The 22649-nt window shown below is 39.3% G+C and overlaps 1 protein-coding gene across 1 annotated transcript; it reads left to right on the top strand.

Moving 5' to 3' along the window:
- The first annotated feature begins 1112 nt into the window (after positions 1-1112).
- wdfy2 (WD repeat and FYVE domain containing 2) lies at positions 1113-22536 on the top strand. Its single transcript, XM_063498436.1, has 12 exons — positions 1113-1407; positions 3029-3096; positions 7372-7445; positions 8592-8646; positions 9804-9954; positions 11952-12064; positions 13147-13273; positions 14366-14471; positions 15833-15934; positions 17045-17175; positions 17278-17386; positions 19784-22536. The coding sequence occupies exons 1-12, from the start codon at positions 1271-1273 to the stop codon at positions 19811-19813; spliced, it is 1203 nt and encodes a 400-aa protein (XP_063354506.1). The 5' UTR covers positions 1113-1270; the 3' UTR covers positions 19814-22536.
- Positions 22537-22649: the final 113 nt, after the last annotated feature.

Genomic DNA, 22649 nt, shown 5'->3' with positions numbered 1-22649 from the left:
ATGAAGGAATCTTGATCACAATCTATGGTGAGTCAAGAACATATGTGAAGTTACTTGGACAAGCCAAACACAAATTTCCGGTCCATGTCTGAGCTGCTCCATACAGGAAGTTGTTGCTCTATTAGTATTAGTGCTGCATGTTAAAATCCAAAAGCATCACCTTAGATAGTTAGATATACGATTATTATTATTATCATTGTTATTATTATTAAATGCGACTGGAAATGTGGTATAGCCTTCCACTCAATAGATTTTAGAAAGTTGTAGATTTAGTGTTATGAGTATATTATGAGGTTCTAATAAACGACCTATAATTGCATTTTTGATCTAGGCAGTCCTGCAGCTCTTTCCTGGAAAGTAAGTGGTTCGTGAAAAAAGTAATGTTGGTTGAGTTTTTCTTATCTGGCTTCTCTGAAGTTATCAGTGACCCAACTATTAATCTGGTTTTATTTCTAAAGTCCAGTTCAGTCATCAAGATTAGCTCTACTCATGTCCAAACTGGCTATTTATAGTAATCAATAACATTATACATATACTACCATATCTATGGCGTATAAAAAAAATACGAAACTAGTTTGAAGAAAGTCGCATTATGGAAAATAATGCGACTAATAATAAAGTATAGCTCACCCTGAGCCAATACCGGTGTCTAAAAGTCGGGATAACAGCTTTTGTCGACCTCACTGTGGCACCCCTTTAATGAAGACATTTGTCACATTTTATAAACCTTTGGTAAAGGGAAATTGACATGTCATAATTTGCACTTTTTAACATAACAGCATTTGCTCTATATATTTCATCACGGCCAATTAAAACTGATTTCTTTGCTTTTTTTTTTGCTTCAAAATGATTAACTCTTTCTTGTGTGGCAGACGTTGTAGTAGTGTAGCCACACTTTGCAGAGGGCCTCGTTAGAAAACGTTTTATTGATATTACTTTATTATTTTTGCTTACAAGACTTGAGATATTGTCATCGTATCGTTTTATATTTTAATAAAAGCATCTATCTAATATCTATCATATTTTGTTGTGAAAATCCAAAAGCGGAATTCAACTAAGGACTTTTATTTTGTTCAAAGGAAGTGCTGTATGTGTGCGAGTGTAGGTGGCGTATCTGTTGTCAGCTGACTGGCACCGCCTCTGCCCGCCGTCACAACAGAGAGCTGCCTGCCTGACAGCTAGCTAGCAGCCGAGGTTCTGCTGTCGGACCGCCGTGTGTTATGTTTCTCGGAGCCAGGACCGTAGTCGGAGGTTTGTGCACCACCAGCTCATGGCGGCTGAAATTCAGCCTCAACCTCAGGCTCGGAAGCCTTGCCTCCTGAGCAAAATCGATGCTTTCCAGGAGGTGGTGAGCACAGCGGTGATAATTCCCAAAGAAGACGGCGTTATCAGCGTGTCTGAAGACAGGTAAGCTGCGCTCTGCAAGCTGGCTAAAGCACAAATTAACCTCCAGAAATAATATTCGACACAATAATGCCCCTTATTCTGCTGCTATTGATTGGACTCATTGAGTGGACCCCCACCCCCGTGTCATGTAACGTTTCCAAACATGTTGAAACAGTCCAAGGGTTCAATAACATTTTTACAAAAGTGTCAGCTGACACAGTCACACCATTACATGCTAGTTAACGGCTGTAAATCATACTCTTTTTGTGTTAGCTCCAAGCCAGTAACACGTAGTTTAGTTGTGCTAACGTTAGCTAGACATAACTAAAAAAAGACCCAGCGTAAACACTGGTGTTATTAGAGTGTTTCTCGCATATTATGGCACCAGGAGTTGCTATATATAACAGAATGTCTCAGCTTTGAGGCATTAAAGCTGCTGTAGTCTGTCCCCTTACTTACTGTCTGTTGCACATGCCTGGAGCTGTTTTGGGGGTACCAAGAGTGTGCGTCTATCCCACTTAGATCTATGTGAGGGTGATGGTGAGCCTGTAAATGCTGAGGCGGCATGTTCTCAAATGTCCTTGTAACTCAGTTATTGCACCAATTGCAAATTTAGTCCTATATGCCACCTAAGCTATATGATGCATATCCCTGATCCATGGCGACTTACCTATTGTAGTCCTAGATGGCTATTTACTGGGGTGTTTAAGCAGGGGATATGCTCATTGAATTTGCTAGAACAAACCGCGTTTAAGTACCCACCGAAATGGAAAAGGAGGTGGTGAAACAGTAGTGTCATATGTCTTTGTCCCAGTGGCCATGTGGATTTGTGAGGGAAATGAGCCTTTCAGTGGATTCTGTGATTGAGTTTTAAGCACAGATGATTTTATTCCCATTACATTTCACCCAGAAGTATATGTCACTCCTAAAGAGAACAGTGCAGAATAATTGCTGTAAATTGAAGTGTTGAGTGGTGTAGTAAAAATTCAAAGTACATCAGTGAGGTGATTGTCAGTCATCTCGGAACTCGGGCTGTTGTTCAGTGTCACAGGAGAAAGTTTTTACCCGCATTCACAGCAGAGACAAAACATTAGAACCATTGTTTGTCTCATATCTGGGCTGTGCAGACTGTCAGGTGTAAAGACCTGAGCAAGTCAGATAAGATCCAGATTTTTGTGGTCAGATAACTAACTTAGCACCTCTTCCTTGTGAGGGGCCTACTAACACTGGGCTGACAAGAGTCAAACCACAAACCAGTGACAGGATGTGCTAGAAGTCTGATATGCAGCAGGTGCAACTTACCGGAGTTAACGGATCTGGTGAGGTTTAAGCAGCATTTTAAGGATGGGTGGTCATGATATTTTGGGGATAATGAATGCATGTATCCTTTTGGGGGAAATGTCAGTACTTCCTCTGGTGGAAGTGGCAGTTGGATCTGCTTGTGGCCCTCCGGAGTGCTGGAGAACAGGCTCATTTCCTTATCAGTGGTAGTGAAACCTACGAATACGTCACATATATTTCCGTTTTCTCAGAAATTCTGGCAAACTAGAGTTGATTACCTGCAGTGTTACGAAGTTGACACCGAGAATGTAACTCACTTCAAATGTATTGAGGACTAATCTCTGTTGGTTTCATCCCACAGGACTATTCGGGTATGGTTGAAGAGAGACAGTGGTCAGTACTGGCCCAGCATCTACCACACAATGCCATGTAGGTATTCCTTCCTTTTTTTTTGTCTACTGGCACATTTTTTTGAATAACAGTACTTATCAGTAAATTGTCAGTATGCTGTATGCTTAAAAAAAGGCAATATTTGTTTATGAATAAGCTGGTTGACTGGCTTGTTTAGTGTAATCAAAGAAATCATAAATAGCACAAGAATGGCACTTTTGTCAGCAGTTATTCAGCTGACACATTCTTCTGTGAAAGGCCCGTGTTCACTCCCGTTTCTGTACATGCTTCCCCTGTGAGTGTACTGACTCAACATGATGGACACAATGAATCACACACTCCTCCTTTCAGAGACCGATGAAAATGTGGAGGTCACTCTGCTCTTGGGATCAACCAGACTTGATGCTCAACATTTTTCAGATTATCGGTATCATTCTTGTTTCCACCAAGTCTCGATAAAACAGATTAGCTGTAAAATGCGTTACTGTAAAAAGCTAAAGGCAGCAGGAAGTGGCAAGCTCTGACGCTGAAAAGTGAAGCCAACATGGAAGTGCTAAAAAAAAAAAAAGAGAGAGAGACAGTTCCAATAGTGGCCACTTGAGGCGCTGTCCAAAACAGAATCAATCCCATTAGACTTCCATGTAAAAATGTTCAATACCAGCAGTGAAATTAATATTTTGACAGGCTGGTACACCAGATCGTTGTTGTTGTTTTTTTTAAAAAAAATCTCTTTATCTAATTTCTTCTTTCATAACACTAGTCCTTTTCCAAAAATGTTGGGACACTGTAAAAAATATTAACAAAAACACAACGGAGTGATTTTCAAATGTCATATTTCATATAATAATAAAACATGGAAAAGGTACCAAATGTTTAAGCTGAGAAAAATGTACCATTTTATGAAAAATCCTCTGTTATTTTGAATTTGATGGCAGCAGCACGTCTCAGAAAAGTTGAGACAGGACCACTGTGTAGCATCTCTTCTTCTTTAAACAACAGTCTGTCGTGGAGACTAACTGCTGGATCGTGGGCAGAGGAATCTTGGCAAATTCTTGTCTATTACAGGATTCTAGCTGCTAAGAAGTCTTTGGGTTTTTCCAGTATACCCTAAAGGTTTTCATTTGGTGAAATGGCAGGTTGGCCAGTTCAGTACCCACACTCTTCTACTATGAAGCCATACTGTTGTGATAGTTGCAGTATGCTGGGTAGGATTGTCTTGCTAAAATATGCAAGCCCTTCCCTGAAAAAGATGTCATCTTGATGGAAGCATATGTTGCTCTAAAACCTGTATATACAGGTTTTATATAGCTTTCAATTGCTGTATATAGTTTTCAGTATATTAGGCGCTAATATACTTATGATACGTTTCATGAAATTATAAAAATGTATCAATTTAAACATTTGATGTATAGTAATGTTCTACTGCGAATAAAACGTGTTTATGAGATTTGCAGCTCATTGTATTATTTTTTTATTTACACTTTAAACAGCATCTCAGCATTATTGGAAATGGGTTTGCAGTTGTGTAGGTGTTGAGTTTTTTTTTTTTTTGTCTTCTTCTAACTCCCCCTTTTGTTGTGGCTTACAGTTAGTGAGTGGCTGCTTTGATTAATGGGTCTGCCAACATTGGCAGCTGTAGCCTCCAGCTACTTTCAGCCTCACTGAAGTGCACGTCTGTGGTGCATTTGGAGCATTTTTAGTAGAATTATTGATAAATAACATCATGACAAAAAATGTTACAAGAGGTTTTGCTATTACCAGTTTTGGTGATTTTATTCATCTCTTACTTAGCACGAACTAACAGGGTATCTGTTCCTATGTGTTGCGCCCATAGACTGTATATAACACATGGATATGACTTATGGTGTATTTTACAAAACAGTTTTTATTTTGTATGACCCAAAATGAGTGACTGTGCCCATAAACTCATAATGAAAGTGTTTACAGAGATCAAGTCAGAAAGCAGTTTTCCCATAAACTTCTACAGGACTGAAGTCTTTTTGCAACCACAACTATCTCCATCTGGTGGCCTCCAGACAGAATGCAGGTTTTTAGGTGCTTCTTTATTGGCTTAATTTTTCTGACTCGAACGCTACATCCTTGTTTTATACTATCTGTTGTTGTTGAATGCGGTTTATGAACACAGCACGCTAACCATACTAGCTTTAGCTGATAATTTAGTAGTTTACCCTTCTGTCCAAACTTAATCATTTATGGCAAAATACAACATGGCAGTAGCCAAACCACTAATGTTTAGGCTTCAAAATTCAGGGTACACAAATCAATGAGTGATGGTGCAATGGCTATGACCATCTTTTATATACAGTCTGTGGTTAGTGGCTTCTGCCTAATTTCAAAAACCACTTATTACCTTATGATAGATTGATTTGATAAAGCTATAAAGCATACAATAACAGCATTCTTTTCATTTTTATTACAAACAGTATTGCTTATTGATTGCTAATATTCGGTTTCTGTTCTGTGCATGACTGTGACGGTTGGTCCCTTTTTTTTTTTTTTTTCTTTAGTTGTGTAACTGAAGGAACTCTCATGCTGTGATCAGCAAGATGTGTCACTAACAATAGCAGTGCCAGAGGCTGCGCTAGTTAAATATTTGTGGTTACCAACCCTGACATGAGTTTTTACAAACTGCTCAGTAATCACTGCAAAGGAAAGCGACTATTGGCTAAAGGGCAGAAAGGTAGAATAAACTGATTGCATCTATGCATCCCTATGTTGCTTTCCAACATTTTGATATTTCTAGTGCTTTCTGGAAACCTAAATTGGGTTGTTTTGCAGGGACTTTGGTTGCACTTTCTTTCTTTCTTCTTTTTTTTGGCTTTTAAAACTTTCAGCCAGCTCTTCCAGGAAATTGCAACAAACAGTTTTCCAAAGTAGTTAGACAGTCATCATAAAGTATCTACAATACATAAATTCTGGATTCATTTTCCCTGGGTTAAATAACACACTGGGGGTTTTAAATATTTAGATTTAAAATTGTAATTTCTCAGAAATTAAGCAAATAAAACTGCTAAGTTGTTCAGAATGTACCCCTCCTGCAGGAAAGGCTCCAGCCCTTTCCAAACCCTGGGTTAGACAAGCAGTTAAGAATATGGATGGCTGGATAGACAGAACATAAAATAAACATTGTTTCACTTGTGCAAGACTCAAACTCGAAATGTTCTGCTTTTTATAATAAATAAACTGTGGCTTGATGTCTTGACAGTAGTATTGTCATTCTTGACAATACAAAGATTCAGTTTTTCTTTTTTCTTTTTAATCTGATGCAGCTGGCATCTTGCATTTTATTCTGCTCTGTCATATTTAAATGTAAAAATTGCTGTTTTTGAAAGCCATATAAACGAGAATACAATTGTTTATTTCATTTTAATTGTAATGCTGATGATGAGATGAGAAAAGAACATGGGAGATGAAAACCTCTGAAACTGGTGATTTGTATTTTGTGCAACAACCATTGTTCAGCTCTGAATGTCGAAGTGTTGTTCATTTCAGAGAGAAGCCTATGGTAGTTTGAAAGCCTTTGAACACAATGAAAATGATTCAGTACAGCACCAGAGTCTAGCTTAATAGCTTGAGGACATGATTTGACAATGTTCCTGGTGTAGATTGGATCAGACGGGAGATGCATATTAACAACTGATGAGGCCGAAATCAGACCTTATGAACCTCATGCTGTATTAAAATAAAAAATAAGAAAAACCATGGCACAATAAGTGAAGTGTCCATTATTTGTGTTAGGTTAGATTCCATACAGAGAGAGTTCTGTTCAGTGAAGTTTGCCAGCTCAGCTTTATAGACTGGAATGGTTTGGATTTTTAAAATGAGGTGGCAGCCGCTGAGGTTCACCTACACACTACACGCAGGAGGACTCTGACGCGAGGGAATAGAGTTGATGACAGTCTGTAATCTCAGTGTTAGATGGCACAAGTTTCTCTCACATGTATCGATAGCTGCTGTAACCATTGTCAGGAATTTTCCAGTGTATTTGAGGGTTTGTTGGCTAACAGTGCCGAAGAAAGTCATCAGTTTTCTGTACCTTTAAGTTGCATCTCGTTTGCTCTGTCACATGACCCAGTCAGCTGAGAAAGGACTGTGAGATGCCGTTGATAGGCTAAAAAAAGCTTGTGGTTTAACCTTGACACTTGCTACAATGTCAAACAAATGTCATCAATGTTAAGAAAGAAGGCACGAGTATCCTTGTGATTTTACTGATATCTTACAGATTGCCTCACAAAAATCTGTTAGGTCAGTAATAATTGTAACCTTTGTTGTTGTGTGTCTTTGTGTCTCCAGCATCAAGCTCCTGTATGTCCTTTAACCCTGAGACCAGGAGGCTATCTGTGGGGATGGACACTGGGAGTATCTGTGTAAGTCCAGCCAACATCCTGCTTCCCTTTTAAATGCAGACCTCTGGCTTTTTCACTCCTTCCTCTGTGACAAACTATTTCCTTTTTTTGCCGGTGATGTTATAATCAAATGAATGGAGTAGTTGTATTTCTTTTGTTTTAGTGGAAATGTCAGTGCCCTAGTTCACAAACCTGATCTGCTTTGATTGTGTTTTGAAGTCACCTGAAGCACACTATCTAGCCACTCAGCTGAGATTTTTTTCTTTTTAAATGTGAATTCATCTCTTCCAGTAAATCATCATCATTATAGCAATTCTGTCCCCTCTGATCTTTCTTACAGTGGCAATGAATAGCTTTCGTTTGTGACAAACTGTGGCAAAGCTCTCCAGAGAATAAATCTCACTTCTCATTTTTATTTGCTTTTCTCACACAGTACCATACAATGCTATCTAACTGAACGAGTTCCTTCAGATCTAGTTATTTTATTCATGCTCATCAGAGGAAGAATCCTTGTGATCTTGGTCATTTGATAATCCTTCCTATAGTGCGTCACGCAGCTCATAATGCAATTTATTAATACGATTCTTTGTTTCCAGAGGGCAACACCTCTTTACCAGACTTTCCTTTTGATCTACTCCGTACAGTTAAAGCTCCAACCCCAAAAAAGTAACCATTATGTTTTGATAAACACAACAGTCTCTAGCAACACAGCAGTTTCATTTCTGACCTGACGCAGCGCAGGTCACTCTATTTTTAGATGTAGCATTATTTGCTGTCCACTTCTTGTTTTCTTGCTGACCTAAAATAAAGCCAGCACGTGATGAGAACTTTTCTTGGAGATTCATCTCAGAACAACCTCATAACTTACCATAAGTTCCCATAAGTGTTTTATTAAGGGTGTTAACCTCAGCTGAAACTTCAGAACAAGAACCTTTCTTGTATTTATTGATCTATGAGTCATTTGTCTTTACATTTTTGAGGAAGTAGTACTTATTTCTCACCTATACATGCTATGCAGTGCACATTTTGCATAAATCCTCTGATGTGCAGAGAACTGAGTACTTAGCCAAATGTAATTTAAACACAGCAACATAGTTTTTTCCTATGTTTACCAAGTTGCTGGAAACTTTAGTTAGTGACCAATTATCTCCACTTCCTCTCTTTCAGGAGTTTGTTCTGTCAGAAGACTACAACAAGATGACCCCAGCACGCACCTACCAGGGTGAGACAGAAAGAGCAAGAATGCTGTTATATTCAGGGGTGCACATAAGTGGTCCGCAGGTGCGCATTCTGCACCACATCTCTGTGCGTTCATCATTTGTTTGAAGCCAGCTCACCTCCTGCAACCACTTTTCTGAGAATACGCGCTTCTTTGGAGGTGGAGGAACACCAAAGTAATTGCTTAAAGGAGCTTGCTTCTTTCGACATCTTTAAGAGTTCTAAACAAATGTCTGTCCTCCTCCAGAAAATCTTATGTACCCAAACGCGCGTTGCAACTTCTTATCTGTTGCGCGTCTTTTATTTTGACAGCGAATGGGGTTTAGCTGAAACTTGCATTCAGAAGGCAAAATTCTTAATGCCTTGTACCCATACTAATACCCAGACTAAACCTTCCCCACTGCCCCAGGAAAGACTGACAAGGGGCTTTTTTTCTCTATAAATAAATTATGATTTGCCCCATTTACAAAAAAAAAAAAAAAAAAAAAAAAAAAGTTATTATTATTACAGTCAGTGTTAGAATGCCTTAAAAATTATAAGTATAACACTTTAAAAGTGATTTTTTTTTAAAGCTTTATTTCTGCTATCGTTTATTATTACTTGTTATACTTGTATGTCTTACTTTTGCCAATTCTGGGCAGTTCAAAGTTAATAAAGTCTACTCACATCCTTGTACTTTAGGCTTTGTAGCCTGAGGAGTATTTGCTCTTTGGCTGTGTTCATAATTCATGCCTCTCTATGGAGCACAACTCACTAAATGTGGACCAGAGCACCAGTGATAAATCTCTATATGTATCCTCCACAGATTCCACTATACTGCATGTTTTTTATTGTGTGGGTGTTCAAAACAACCCTTAGAAGATTTATTTATTTATTTTATGGATATAGAGAAATATTTATATTTGACCTTTATGACCTTTATGATATGTTTCTCTGATCATATGTGAAGATGTATCTTTGTGTCACATGAGGCTAAGTGTATTGTGCAACTGTACAAATGTATAAAAATACGTCTTCATCAGTGTCGAGCACAAACTTCCTCTTCATTTGTCTGCTTTCTTTGAAGAAGGCAGTAGTGCTTGATCGTCTTCTTTCATGATGACCATGATTTCTTGTAGACTACTCTCATTTTAATTAATTAGTTTTTTTTTATGTGTGTAGCTCATCAGGGCAGGGTGACAGTGGTGCTGTTTGTGCTGGAGATGGAGTGGCTGCTGAGCACGGGGCAGGACAAAAACTTCACCTGGCACTGCTCAGAGAGCGGCCAGCAGCTGGGGACATATCGCACCGCAGCCTGGGTCTCAGGACTACAGTATCCTTTTATACCCAGCTTTGTCTTTAGAGTGGATTGAGTGGGAAGTGACGAGCCAACTTTGATTCTTTAGCCTTTGTCTTTTTATTTTGATGACACCGTCTATTTTAAGATCAGTGCAACATAAGACAGGGCAATTGAAATTAGCCTCCAGTTAGTTTCTACTAATGGGAAGGGCTAACAATAGGCATCAGTCATGCTGTTGTCAAGGAAACGGTCTGAGTAGGTTTCTGTAATGGCCACATGAAAGGCCGTGTGAGTGCTCAGCAGCAGCACTGATCCATACCAATGAGCCTGCTATTAGGTCATCACACTGCTGGTATCCTCTTAGCGTCAACATGCTAACCTGTCTACATAACATGGCAAGAGGAGATTCAGAGCAGCGGCAGCAGCGGCGTATATTTGTTCAGGGATTTTAGACATAATGAAAAAGGAACAGTGTGGAAAATGAAAAGTCTAAATTTAAAAGTTTTGCTGTTTTTTGTTTGGGTTGTTTCAAAAATTGTTGTTCAAATGGCCGTCATAGTGCATGAAGCCTTTTAACCAAATCTGCACTTATTTGAACTAAAGCAAGCCCTTTGATACTGTGCAGGTGGCTGAAGGCTTTTTGGAAACAACAAAGAAAAAGTGCCCTCATGCTGTTTACCATTAGTTATATGTGTTTTTGCTGTAGTTCTGATAAATATAAAGTAACATAAAAAGAGGCATCTTATCTCGCTCCGTTTTATTTTTTTAGCGTAGCCTAAAAAAGGAGATGTGAAGAAAATTGGGCCAATACGTCTCCACAACCACATGAGAGAGACTGATAAAGTCAAACAGAAAACAGTTAGTGCTGCTAAAAGTGGTTCTACAAGCTACTGAATCAGTTTTTCATACACTGCTTCTACATGTTGTTCTTAGTTGATATTAAATAAATAATGACGATGTAATATGACATGTATTGTTCACCTGAGGTTGTGTTTGCCTAATTTTAAGACTTGTTGAGGAACAGATTTTTTTATGCTAAACTTTAGAACTGACAATGTGTTTTCTTTTTATCATCAAAGTACAAAAGCCATCATTAAACAAAAATGGTGCTACGCTGAAAACAAACCTAAGAGCAGCAAAAGAAATTATAATGTTTCATGTAGAGGATCTACTCTACTCAACAAACTTTGAAAATATGGTTAATAGTCAAGTGTGCAGTGATTCTTTAGATGCACAATTTGTACTTTAGTTTTTTTCTTTTAGGGTAATGAATAAGAATATGACTTGATCACTTAATTATGATTTGATCGTTTCCTAGAATCAGATTATTTTGATGTGTTTGCTGTTCACTCTTTACCAGTGTGTAACTGTTTCATTTCTCACCAGCTTAGCATACTTTAAACAGGCATTAACCACCGCAGCTCAATGTGGCTAACCGGCTGTAGCAACATTAAGGCTGAAAAATGGTTAAACAGACAGTCAGGGGAGTTTTAAAAACTGCTACAGCCCTTTTAATGTTTAATAAAGATTTTATTGGTTTTCTGTGGTGTTGGGAAGGACAGACAAACCAGCGGTGTAGATCTGTTGTAATATCCTTTCACTTTAAAATCATCTTTTCTGTGCTTACTGGGAGTTATGCACAACGTGAAATCTCAGATTTCCAGAAAGAAAAGGACAAATCAGTGGAAGTGGATTGGATTGGATCTTTAGGTTATTGTTTCCACTGTTGGGTTTCCTCGTCTTCTTTGTAGCCCGACGTAATGATTTGGTTCAGTCGTGACTTAATCGGGTCAGACGAGGGCTTTGAAGGAAGCCGGTGAAACAGCTGAGAGTCCTCCGCTGACAGTCGCTCTGGTGCTGCCTCTGCACGAAGTCATTCAAAGCTTTCATGTAGTAGTTTACACAGAGTTGGCTCTGGATTTTTGTGAGCAGTGAAATTTACAGCTCTGTTGTGAATCTGTTTGGTCTGTGTGACAGGATCTGAATGAGTGCATATTTAGCAGGAAAGCATGACCTTAATTTTAACCCAGGTTCGACGTGGAGACCAGACACGCCTTCGTAGGGGATCAGTCTGGTCAGGTGACCATCCTGAAGCTGGAGCAGGACAGCTGCAGCCTGGTCACTACCTTCAAAGGACATACTGGTACCCACACACAAGCACCTACTGTTCAAATTAAAGCACAAATGATTAATTAATCAGTCAGCTGATCAGGTCTCTGATACTGTCACTGTTAGTTTGGCATTTTGTGTGATTTTTAACGGATGACAAGGAGCTGAGGGGGATTTTTGTTAGCATTTACCAGTATTAAATAAATAATTCATTAATTTATTGATAAAATATTCAGCTGATTGATCAAGAATGAAAATAATTTTGGTGGCAATCTTAGCATAGTAATGAAGCTCTGAACTCTTGCAGTCTCTGCCTGCGCCACAACATTGTTAAATATTTATTCCAATTTTGTCTGTACAAATTGTCTCCCAGCTATGTTTCGGATCATTTTCGCTCTGTTTTCTGCTTTCAATACGCTCCCGACTCTGAATATTAGTTTATGAGAAAAAGCCAGCATCTTTTGCTTGTGTGCTTTTCTTATTTCTTCACTGATCTGAGAGAGAGAGGAGCCTTTACAGAATGTGGATCACAGCAGCAGATATTTTCAATATTTGGTGATTACTTTCTGATCTGTAAACTTTAAACGAAACCCACTTTAAAACAATTATGTAGCAGTTGAGTAACAGCTTTTCTTTGTATGATAATTAAATCTTTATTTTAGAAATCAGTTGTATTTGGGGGAGCATTCTCATAAATGCGTGTTCACACAGCAGCTGCAGTAAGTTCACACAGTATCCTCGTTTGTCTTCGCCTGTTGTCCTCCAGCAGGTTGCAGATTTATTGACGCAGCTCAGCATTGATTTTTACAGAGTTGTGCATCCCCGGTGGTTTTAAATGTTCGAGAAAATCTTTGGAACTTGTCGTGATGCAGTCTGCTTCAACAGAGAAGGCAAAAGAAAAATGTGTTTTTACCATTTAATAATATAGAGACATCCAATTGAGTTTAAAGATGAGAGAGGTCCAACAACAGTGACTTCAAGCCAGTGAAAGGATTTTTGAACCTTTAGTTGGTGTTTATTATATTTCAGTAAAGCTGTGCCAGCTCCCAGTGAACCCTGCAGGATAATGTGACGTAGCTGACGGAGGCACTTTTGTCTGCGCTGTACTTTTGTCAGGTAATGTGACGGCGCTGTGTTGGGACCCGGTCACAAGGGTGTTGTTCTCCGGAAGCTCGGACCACTCCATCATCATGTGGGACATCGGTGGACGCAAAGGCACCGCTATCGAACTGCAAGGACACAAGTAAGGATCTCCATATGCTCAGCTGTTTTGTATTGATGGAATTGTAATTGTGTTTTGTGTCATGTTTACTCAGTTTCATTCATTTCATTGCACTCACTTCAAGCTTGAACGACTAGTTCAATTTTTTGGGGGGGAAACTTTTTATTTAGAATTTTCATTGTGACAGGAGTATGACAAAAAAAAACCCCAAAAACAAACAAACAGAAAACAACAACAACAAAATTAAGAGAGGAACAAAATGGGGCACTGCTCCAGGCATCATACAAAAATAGAGATAAGCAAAATTAAGTAACAGAATCTTCAAGCCTTTGCTTATATTTATGCCATTTAGTCCAACATTGAAAAAGATGACCTTTTAGTCGTAGAAAGAAAGTCAGTCTCTCCATAAGAAGATGTATTTCCTCTATAATCTCTAGCACTTGCTCTACTCGGGGAGGATCTGTCTTAAGCCAATTCCTTGTTATGGCCTTTTTAGATGTGATCAACAGGATTTTAAAAATATGTCTGTCCTTTTTTAGAATCAAATCTCTGGGTAGCAAACCCAGTAAGACGATCCTGGGATCCTTAGGGATGGCAAAGGACATGATGTCATCTGTTAACTTAGATATACTGTCCCAAGAGGAAGTCAATTGTGTACATGTCCAAAAGATATGAGAGTGATTGGCGATTGGCAGACATTTGTAGGCATTTGTAAAAATGTTGACAAGATCAACGACTAATTCAAATTTAATGCTATGAAGTTAACATAAAGGCTGCAGGAGAGCAAACTTCAATAAACAGAAAAACAGTGTTCTGATTTCATAAGAGGACGATAAACAGACTCTGGAATCTTAAACTTTTTTTGAGCAAAGACATTTATTGACTCTTAAAAGTTAAAAGCTGCAAAATAATTTTTTTTCTTCTTAGAGCATTTTATAAAAATGTGCTTTGACTTTGAAACAAGCTTTTCAACCACTGAAAAGCTTTGAGGACCAACTCAGTGTAGCTGCTAACTTGTATTTTAAATTATTGTTTCTTGAAGTTTAATGCAAAGCACTTTTGGTTATGTCAGCATACCGGGACACCCACTTCACTGCTGTGCTCTCCCCACAGTGACAAAGTTCAGGGCCTGTGTTACGCCTCACACACCCGGCAGCTCATCTCCTGCAGCTCAGATGGAAGCATCGTCATCTGGAACATGGATGTAACACGGCAAGAGGTGAGAGAGAGCAGACTGAAGCAGCGTGACGTCAGCGCACAAACACAAGCTTGTGCTTGATGTGTGAACTGCAACAGCTTGTGAACAAAATATGGAAATGTCATGTGTGCTGTGTAATGGCATGCTTTTTTCCCTTGGTGCTTTCCTGCATGTTTTACAGGGAAGCACATTCTGGGATGCAGATCAGCTCAGAGGATAAACTGCTGATGTTTGTTCTCTCAGATCCTTTGGGGGGAAAAAGTTCTCTTTAGAGCTCCATTAAAGGTCACCTGATTAGCAGAGTTTTCTTTGATTTTCTGTCGTTCAGATGCTCACACAGTCTAGATTCGGCATCTCCCTCTTTGCTCTGCTAGTCTCCAGGCTTTAATTGCTTTTATATTCAATCAGAGCCACTTTCACTCTGCCTCGCTGTTCTGTTGTGCCACAGTCTCTGTAATTTGCTCCAAATTTTCGTCTTTAAAATAACAGCTTTGCTAAGTCGTTCACTGGAGTCTTGGCAGTTGTGCTGGGGTCTTTAGTTTTCTTTTTAGAGTCTTTGAAATCTTTGACTTCCTACCTCTGCCAGGCTTGTTCTGACTGTGTGGCTCTCTTTACATTTCTTGATAATACTTCTCACTCCAGTTATTGACACACTGTGATAACTTTGTATATGCACGGGGGGGTTGTGCTTATGTTACGTTCAGTTAAAGCACATCATTGTACAGCAGCGGTTTGTACAGTGGCTCAGTAAAAAACTCAGTTTTCATATTGACCCTGGTAATTTGTTTTTTTCTTAAATAATTAGAAAAAAAATTATGCTTTATAAAGAAAACTAGTACATTTAGAAATGTTATCTTGCTCTGTTTAAATTAAAAAAAAAAAGAAAAAAGAAAAAAAAACAAGCAATTTTGTCAAAACCTTCAAAGAACATTTCATAGGGGTGGCTAATAGTGTAGTCCTCATCTGTGTGTGTGTATATGTGTGTATATATGTATATGTAGTTTTACACAGACTAAGGTTAGGGGGAAGTGTTTTTGTTCTGGAAAAATAACAGTATCCTGATTCCTGATGTCATGTTGTCAGAGTGAATTTGGCAGATTTATTTGTGCTGTACAGCAAAACATATAAACAGCTCCATCCCCCCTGACTATAATTTATCCTTTTACACTTTATTTACGTAGGAACGGAAATAACTGGGATCTATTGAATAAACACGACATTTAAACTAGGCTAAACCATCTTCTGACCCTTAATTTGTTGAAAAAGCTTCAGTCTCTCTTGGGTCAGCAATATAAGAAAAAATAATTCATTTGGCAGGTTTAAATATTTCCCCAATGTTTATATTGGAAGTCAAATGAGTTTTGAAATGTGCGTTTCCACAGACCCCAGAATGGCTGGACAGCGACTCCTGTCAGAAGTGTGAGCAGCCTTTCTTCTGGAACTTCAAACAGATGTGGGACAGTAAGAAGATCGGCCTACGGCAGGTACTGAGCGCACACCCGTTAGCCGAGCACCTTGTTTTATTTCCACTCTTCTATAAAAACACAAGTTATTAAATATCATATATGTCATAACTAACACCGCGTCAGCTTCTCTGCTGCAGCAGATTCAGTGATGTGTAGCTCAGCCACACTCTAAACTTATTCCAAACGGCTTTCTAACAAACAAGTCTCTATGACTCTTCACTTCTGCCACGCTAATGGCAAGCAAACATCCTGTGGCTGTTTTATTGCCTCAATTTCAGAAACTGCTTTATGTTGTGGTTACTCATTCCAAGTGTGTGTGTGTGTGTGTGTGTGTGTGTGTGTGTGAATCACAGTTCAGACATACAGTAATAGGCGTTTTTTTGACTGCACAGCAGTCTTTTGAAACATTGTGCAGCGAGAACGAAACACAAAGCGCTGTAATGTTGGTGTTTCTATTTCACTGCACTGGAGGGGGGAAAAAACACAAAGATTTTTGACTGTACACAAAAATGTTCCAGCATTACTGAGGAATGTGTATAGAGTGCTTTAAGCTGTATGCAGCTGATGAAATAAAACTTCAGTGTCAAAACAAGAAAATTTACCAGGTTGGTGGTCTCGCATTTTTAATGCTAGCTTCTATGTGAATGCAGATACAGATGTTATAATAAAAAGAGTAAGTCGAGAACATTTTACCTGAAGTTTCAACGTATGTGTGGACTCTTGGAAATGAATTGAAGTGGTCTGATTTAAGCCGGCTTCAGACGTTGGATGGTTAACATTGCTGGTTTGATTCTGCTATTTGGACACGGGTCAGTGTTATGTTAACGTTCCTCAAAGTCTCATTCAGACTTACAGCTGTGATGAAGTGTGTGTGCTGCAGCTGTCTGCAGACCTCACACAGTCTCCTAGAGAGAGAGAGATTGTCTGCTGGATAGGAATTATAAAAATGCATCACAACCAGTATCTTCTTGTAGCTCTTGAAACACAAAGTTCAGGACTTGGCGTATAAATTTGCTAAACATTTCCATTGTAAGACAAAACAAAAAGCAAAACACCACCTCCATTTCCTTGATGAGAAATAAGATGTTAAATGAAAACTGATGTGTTCATATCCTCCTGTGTGCTCAGCACCACTGCAGGAAGTGCGGCCAGGCAGTGTGCGGCAAATGTTCGTCCAAACGCTCCACCATCCCCCTCATGGGATTCGAGTTCGAGGTGCGCGTGTGTGACAGCTGCCATGAGTCCATCAGTGACGAGGAGTGAGTAACAATCAGCTTCTGTTGTTGTCATATACTGAGCCTTTGTAGCGCTCCCAGTGATTCGCACACTATAACCGCTGGCGCTGCCTTTGTGTCTTGCAGTCGAGCACCCACAGCCACCTTCCACGACAGCAAGCACAGCATTGTTTACATGCACTACGAGCCCACCACTGGAAATCTGCTCACCTCTGGCACTGACAAGGTTATCAAGGTCTGGAAAAGTACAAGGAGTGTCTGTTGTGTTTGAGAGTCTTGGATAAGGCGTGCGGCACACACAGTAACACTTAGCGAGGTGTTCGGATCATTCAGACATGAGGGTTATGTTTTCAGCCCGTTTTTGGGCTCTATAATAGCTCTTAATGTAATATGTGCTTGTTTATGCTACAATCCCTGCTCTTAAAATAACTGCTCTTTTAGGGGGGACTGCCCCAGTGTCCCAGGTGGTAGTCAAGTCTTAAACAAAACTAGAGCTTGAAGTTTCAGTGATTTATATATTTATTTATTTTAAGGAAATCCAGAGCATGTGAAAGCCTATAAAACACTGCAGGTAGCTGGAAACGGTGTGCTACACTGTGACTTTCAGTCTAACACCCATTAATAAACCTTACATCAGGATGTGTTGCGTATTTAGATTAAATGCTTGGAGAATCTGAAGTCACTCAGAGGGAACACATTTGTTTTGGGCCTCTCGGGCAGCTCTGACAGACAAAGTTGGAGACTGGCTGGTGAAGAGTGAGCTGGAGAATATTTGCTGCTTAAGAGTCAGACGGCTCTTACAGGGAGCTACTAAAGTAGTGACTACTGAGCTTTCACACTGTGTTTGGCTGGTATGTGAACAAGGTAGTTCTTTGCGCTATGCACTAATGTAATTTTCCCTTTAGTAAAATAATACACAGTGCAGTCTTTTTCAATGTACTTGAAAAACACTGCAAAGCCTTTATGTGCTTTAAAGAATTAAATTGTCTGTTTTTATATATGACTAGCAGAGTAACTGTAATCACAACCGAGTTATTCTGCAGCACTCGATACATTGCACGAATATAATCTAAAATAGCAAAAATCAGGTTTTCTCCATTCTGGTCTCGGTTTTAATAACGTGTCAGTTCAGTTAACTAATTTGCTTTCTGTCCTTTTGTCATTTATTTGTTGAGCTCCACCATAGAGAGTCATTAAGTAGCCACTCTGGAAAGTCAAATATGTGGAGGAGCAGTGTTGGGGAGTAACGGAATACATGTACCGCCATTACGTATTTAGAATACAAAATATGAGTAACTGTATTCCGTTACAGTTACCGTTTAAAAAGGTGGTATTCAGAATACAGTTACTTTGTTGAAATAAATGGATTACACGGCGGTATTTTCCTGTTTCATATTATCGCGAGTCAGGACTGTTTGGGTTTTGTTTGACAGCTATGTTCTGTTGTTCCAGGCGGCAGCGTTACGGTTGCCATGGTTACAGGGTGACGCTCTCTCTCTCTGCGTGTTTCCTGGGTGAGAGAGCGCTTTTTTGTTGTTGTTGTGCTAAGCTAAAAGGCAGAATGCTACAGGCATAGCCCTAAAGAATGTAGCCTCATGGGCAGTGTAGTCCGTGCTGCAGGGAGAATGGACTGCCATACACGTTATGTGTCTGTGAGCGAGGGAGGGAGAGAAAGGAAAAGTCCGAGCTGTCACGGAGCAAAAACGGGAGCTGGAAGCATGTAAATATAATAATAACCACTGCAGCCAAGAAGTGTGCCTGACGAGCCCATTTGTAAGTAAGCTATTAAGACTCAACTGTACACTGTGTTCGTGTTTTCCTCCGGAAAAAATAAGTTCCGTTGGAGCAGCCTTTCAACGCCTCTCTCTGTCTCTCGCAAGCAAAGTTGACCCAGACAACAAAGTAAAGCTATTTTTCGGCTACGAGCCCGACACGGAACCCACCGTATTAGTCAGATGTCCCTTTACTACGGTTCGGAGCCGCGGACCTTCAGTAACAGTAATAAATCACAGCAATAGTACATTCACGTAGTTGTAAACAGCATGATAATATATTAAGTAATCCAAAGTATTCAGAATACGTTACTCTCATTGAGTAACGTAACGGAATACGTTACAGAATACATTTTGGGGCATGTATTCAGTATTCTGTAATGGAATACATTTTAAAAGTAACCTTCCCAACACTGTGGAGGAGTCGCTTTAGAGTGCCCGCATGTTCCTTCATAAAAACATTTATATTTGGCCCCAGTGTGTCAGTAATCATATTGTAAAACAAAGTGATAATGTACGTCACAGTATTTCTTCTTTGACCCACCCTGTTGACTGTATAACTGCCTCTCTGCTAATTACCAGTTCTAGCTACTGGGTCAAATATTGTTCTCCTATTTTTAAAAAATTCATGTGTTAATTTAGTCAAAAACGCGCTTAAATTACTGTCTTTTAAAAATTGCATTAGTTAAAGTCGACAAATTACATAGAGTATCTGATTCAAATCCTACAAACAGATTATGATTTGTTCCAGCATGATAGTGTTGCACATATCTGAGCTATGGGGAGGGGGTGTTCTCAGAAACACAGCTTTAACTGTTTCTGTTTAAATGGACTGATGGTTACTTGTGTTTTGTCTGCAGCTATGGGACATGACTCCTGTGGTGTCCTGAGATCTGTGGATAACAAGCAGTCAGCAGAAATCTCTGTTTGACAAACTGTCGAGGTGCCAGTACCACTGGGAAGAGAAACAGGGTGAGAGCTCCAGCAGGATCGATGTCATCTGGATAATATTTAGCAGTTTTTTAACATGTAGCGGTGGCTGTTGAACATTTACAGCGAGCACACTGCAGGCCAGTGAAGCCTGAGAACCATACAGGCTTTGTTTGACACAAGGTTACAGAGAGTTGCTGGTGGATTGCGGGTCTCTCTCTGCATATGTGTGTCTGTACAGTGTGCGAAAGGTTGAGGCATTTCCCTTTGTAAGTTATCGACACACCTCATTTACTTAATTTCCATGCATTCCTTTCCAGTTTCAAACTGGAAATTCATGAAACAGTCTTATGAAACCGGCTTGCACTGCGGGAACTTGTCAAACCCAGACTTTACTTTCTGTAGATGTGAAACACCTTGTTAAACAGACTGGCAAAATCAAACGTGCATTCCTACTGAACTGGCTGCAGATCCTTAACAAAACAGGAGCTTATCATTTTCATTTGCACCAGCAGCTGTTCAGACCTGCACGTGTTGTTTTTTACCTTCTGCAGACAGAGAATTTAAAAGTGACGCTCCATTTAACATTAGGTACCTGCCACCTGTTATAGTGACAACCTAAACTGTCACACTGACCTGTTTAACACCAAATGTCTTCTTTTTGGCATAACATACTGACATGACCCTCAGACCCTAGACTTTGTTGTCTGTATATACAGACTGATAATACAAAAAATGTTTGTAGTTGAAATAGCAGCAAAGCGTGAGCCTCCAAACTGCCCAGTTCTCTCACAAACGTACTTTCTTTTATCTTTTTTTTAGGTTTTCCCCAACTATTTCATTTATTTTATTGTTTTAGTATAATTATCAATGCAGAATGGCACTCACATGTGTCCTAAGAGCAGAAAATACAATATGTTCATAGTGAGCACTGAACATTTGGGTATTTTACAGGTTTAAATGTCAAAAATAGAACCTAAAATAAAAATAGCCTCAAGCAGTAAAAATAAATAAAACAGGTGTCACTTGTGTAGAAGATGTTCTAGTTCTTGCCTGTAAATGCTGCTCGTGAGCATGTCATTAATGTCTGCAGGTGTGCTGTTTCTCAGGTGCTTCACATCACTCACACTGTGTGCGCTTGTTATACAAATCATGGTTTTTTTGTTTTTTTTCTTGTCTGGTTTGACCTGACAGTATCATCTGAGGGAGACTTTCTCTTAGGCTGCAACACCTGATATCAAGCACTAGAGGGAAGAAGTAGCATAAAACGCAGCTTTAGTTCAGATTTATGCTAAAACGCTTGTGGATGGAAACAACTTTAAAAAACCCTGCATAAACTACATTACCTACATTAGGAGCTTTATGTCTTCTGTACTCACTGTAATGCTGGTGTGCAAACACATGGAGGCCTCTAGAAACCACAGATGTAGATGCACCCAGTCCACTGAGTGTTAAAAGACTGGATATCATGCAGACCTCGTGGCGTTTTCATACTGGTCTGGTAAAAAACTCTAGGCAAATGGATGCTCTTTGGTTTGCAACCTCACCGCGCTTCTGTATCATGTCAGAACAAGCAAATTTGTAACAAATTGACAGTATGAGCAAGAAATCCAAAGTTTACAAGGTTGGGAAGTTTTCAAGGATACTGATGATACTGCAGACTCTTGTTGTTGTAGTGTAAGCACACACAGTGTTTATCTAAACCCACTGATGTGCAGAGCGCACCTTTCAGATTGTGTAATCTAGCATGAAGCCAGTTGACATTTTGTACTTCCTGTCCTTTACAGCAGTGGAACTGTTTTCTGAGATTATTTATTATTGTAAGTGTGGTTTAAACGTTTTTGACATTCAAAAGCACATATCATCAAGCTCGTCAGTGGCAGCATACACATGTACCAGAATAGAAGGTAAGCTAACGAACACGGCACTGATTTGTCCCCATTGTTACTGTTTTTAAACGTCTCGATACTGACTGACTTTACTGTCGATGCACTGGAATCAACAAGCAAAAATATCTCAAGTTCATGCTGTGAAGACTAAGTTTGTCTTTAGTTATCATTACACTTGTGCTTTAATGATCTGCTCAGCCGATAACTATTCTTAATGTTCGTACAGTTCAAGCCCAAAGATGAGATTTTCTACAACTATAGAACGATGGAAAACTGTACATCACTTTACAGCCACGAATAAAAGTATAGCAGCTGTTTATTTGTGAATGTGAAACTTTGGGTACTAAGACTTTAAAGGTCCTTACCAGTGTTTCAGCTCCGTTATGGAAATGGTGTCATTTCAAATGCATGGCAAGCTCATTTATTGTCACTCTGTATTGAATCTAATGTAATGTGGTGCCTGCGTGGAACAGGAGTATAAAAAAATCCAAAGAACTGCAACAAAGCAGCTTTTTTCTTTGCTGGCATCATGTGAAGTGCACGTGGAAATGATAATTGGTGCAGTCTGGGTTTTCACATCATTGTGAAAACCCAGACTTCACAGAAGATGCACATCTTTCTAGATACTAATACAGGATTTCTGCATTCAAAATGAATGGATGCAATAAATCCGTCTCTGGCCAGTGGTCTGTGTTTCTGTCCCAGGAAAGAAAACAATTGTTGTTGTGTCCTTCAATGTAATTATGTGTATAAATTACATATTAAAAGAGGAGGTATTCACCTGCTCAACTATATTCGAGTTCAGTGTTTGTTTATTGGATTGAAGCTGTGATTTTGGGGCTCTTGCTGCAGTGTTGAGTTCTTTGACTGCAAACTGAAACCGGCAGATATTCTTTAACAGGAGTCT

This window comes from Pelmatolapia mariae, linkage group LG16_19, assembly GCF_036321145.2.
Source record: "Pelmatolapia mariae isolate MD_Pm_ZW linkage group LG16_19, Pm_UMD_F_2, whole genome shotgun sequence".
Classification (NCBI taxonomy): Eukaryota; Metazoa; Chordata; class Actinopteri; order Cichliformes; family Cichlidae; genus Pelmatolapia; species Pelmatolapia mariae.
This window is presented reverse-complemented; position numbering and strand designations above follow the sequence as displayed.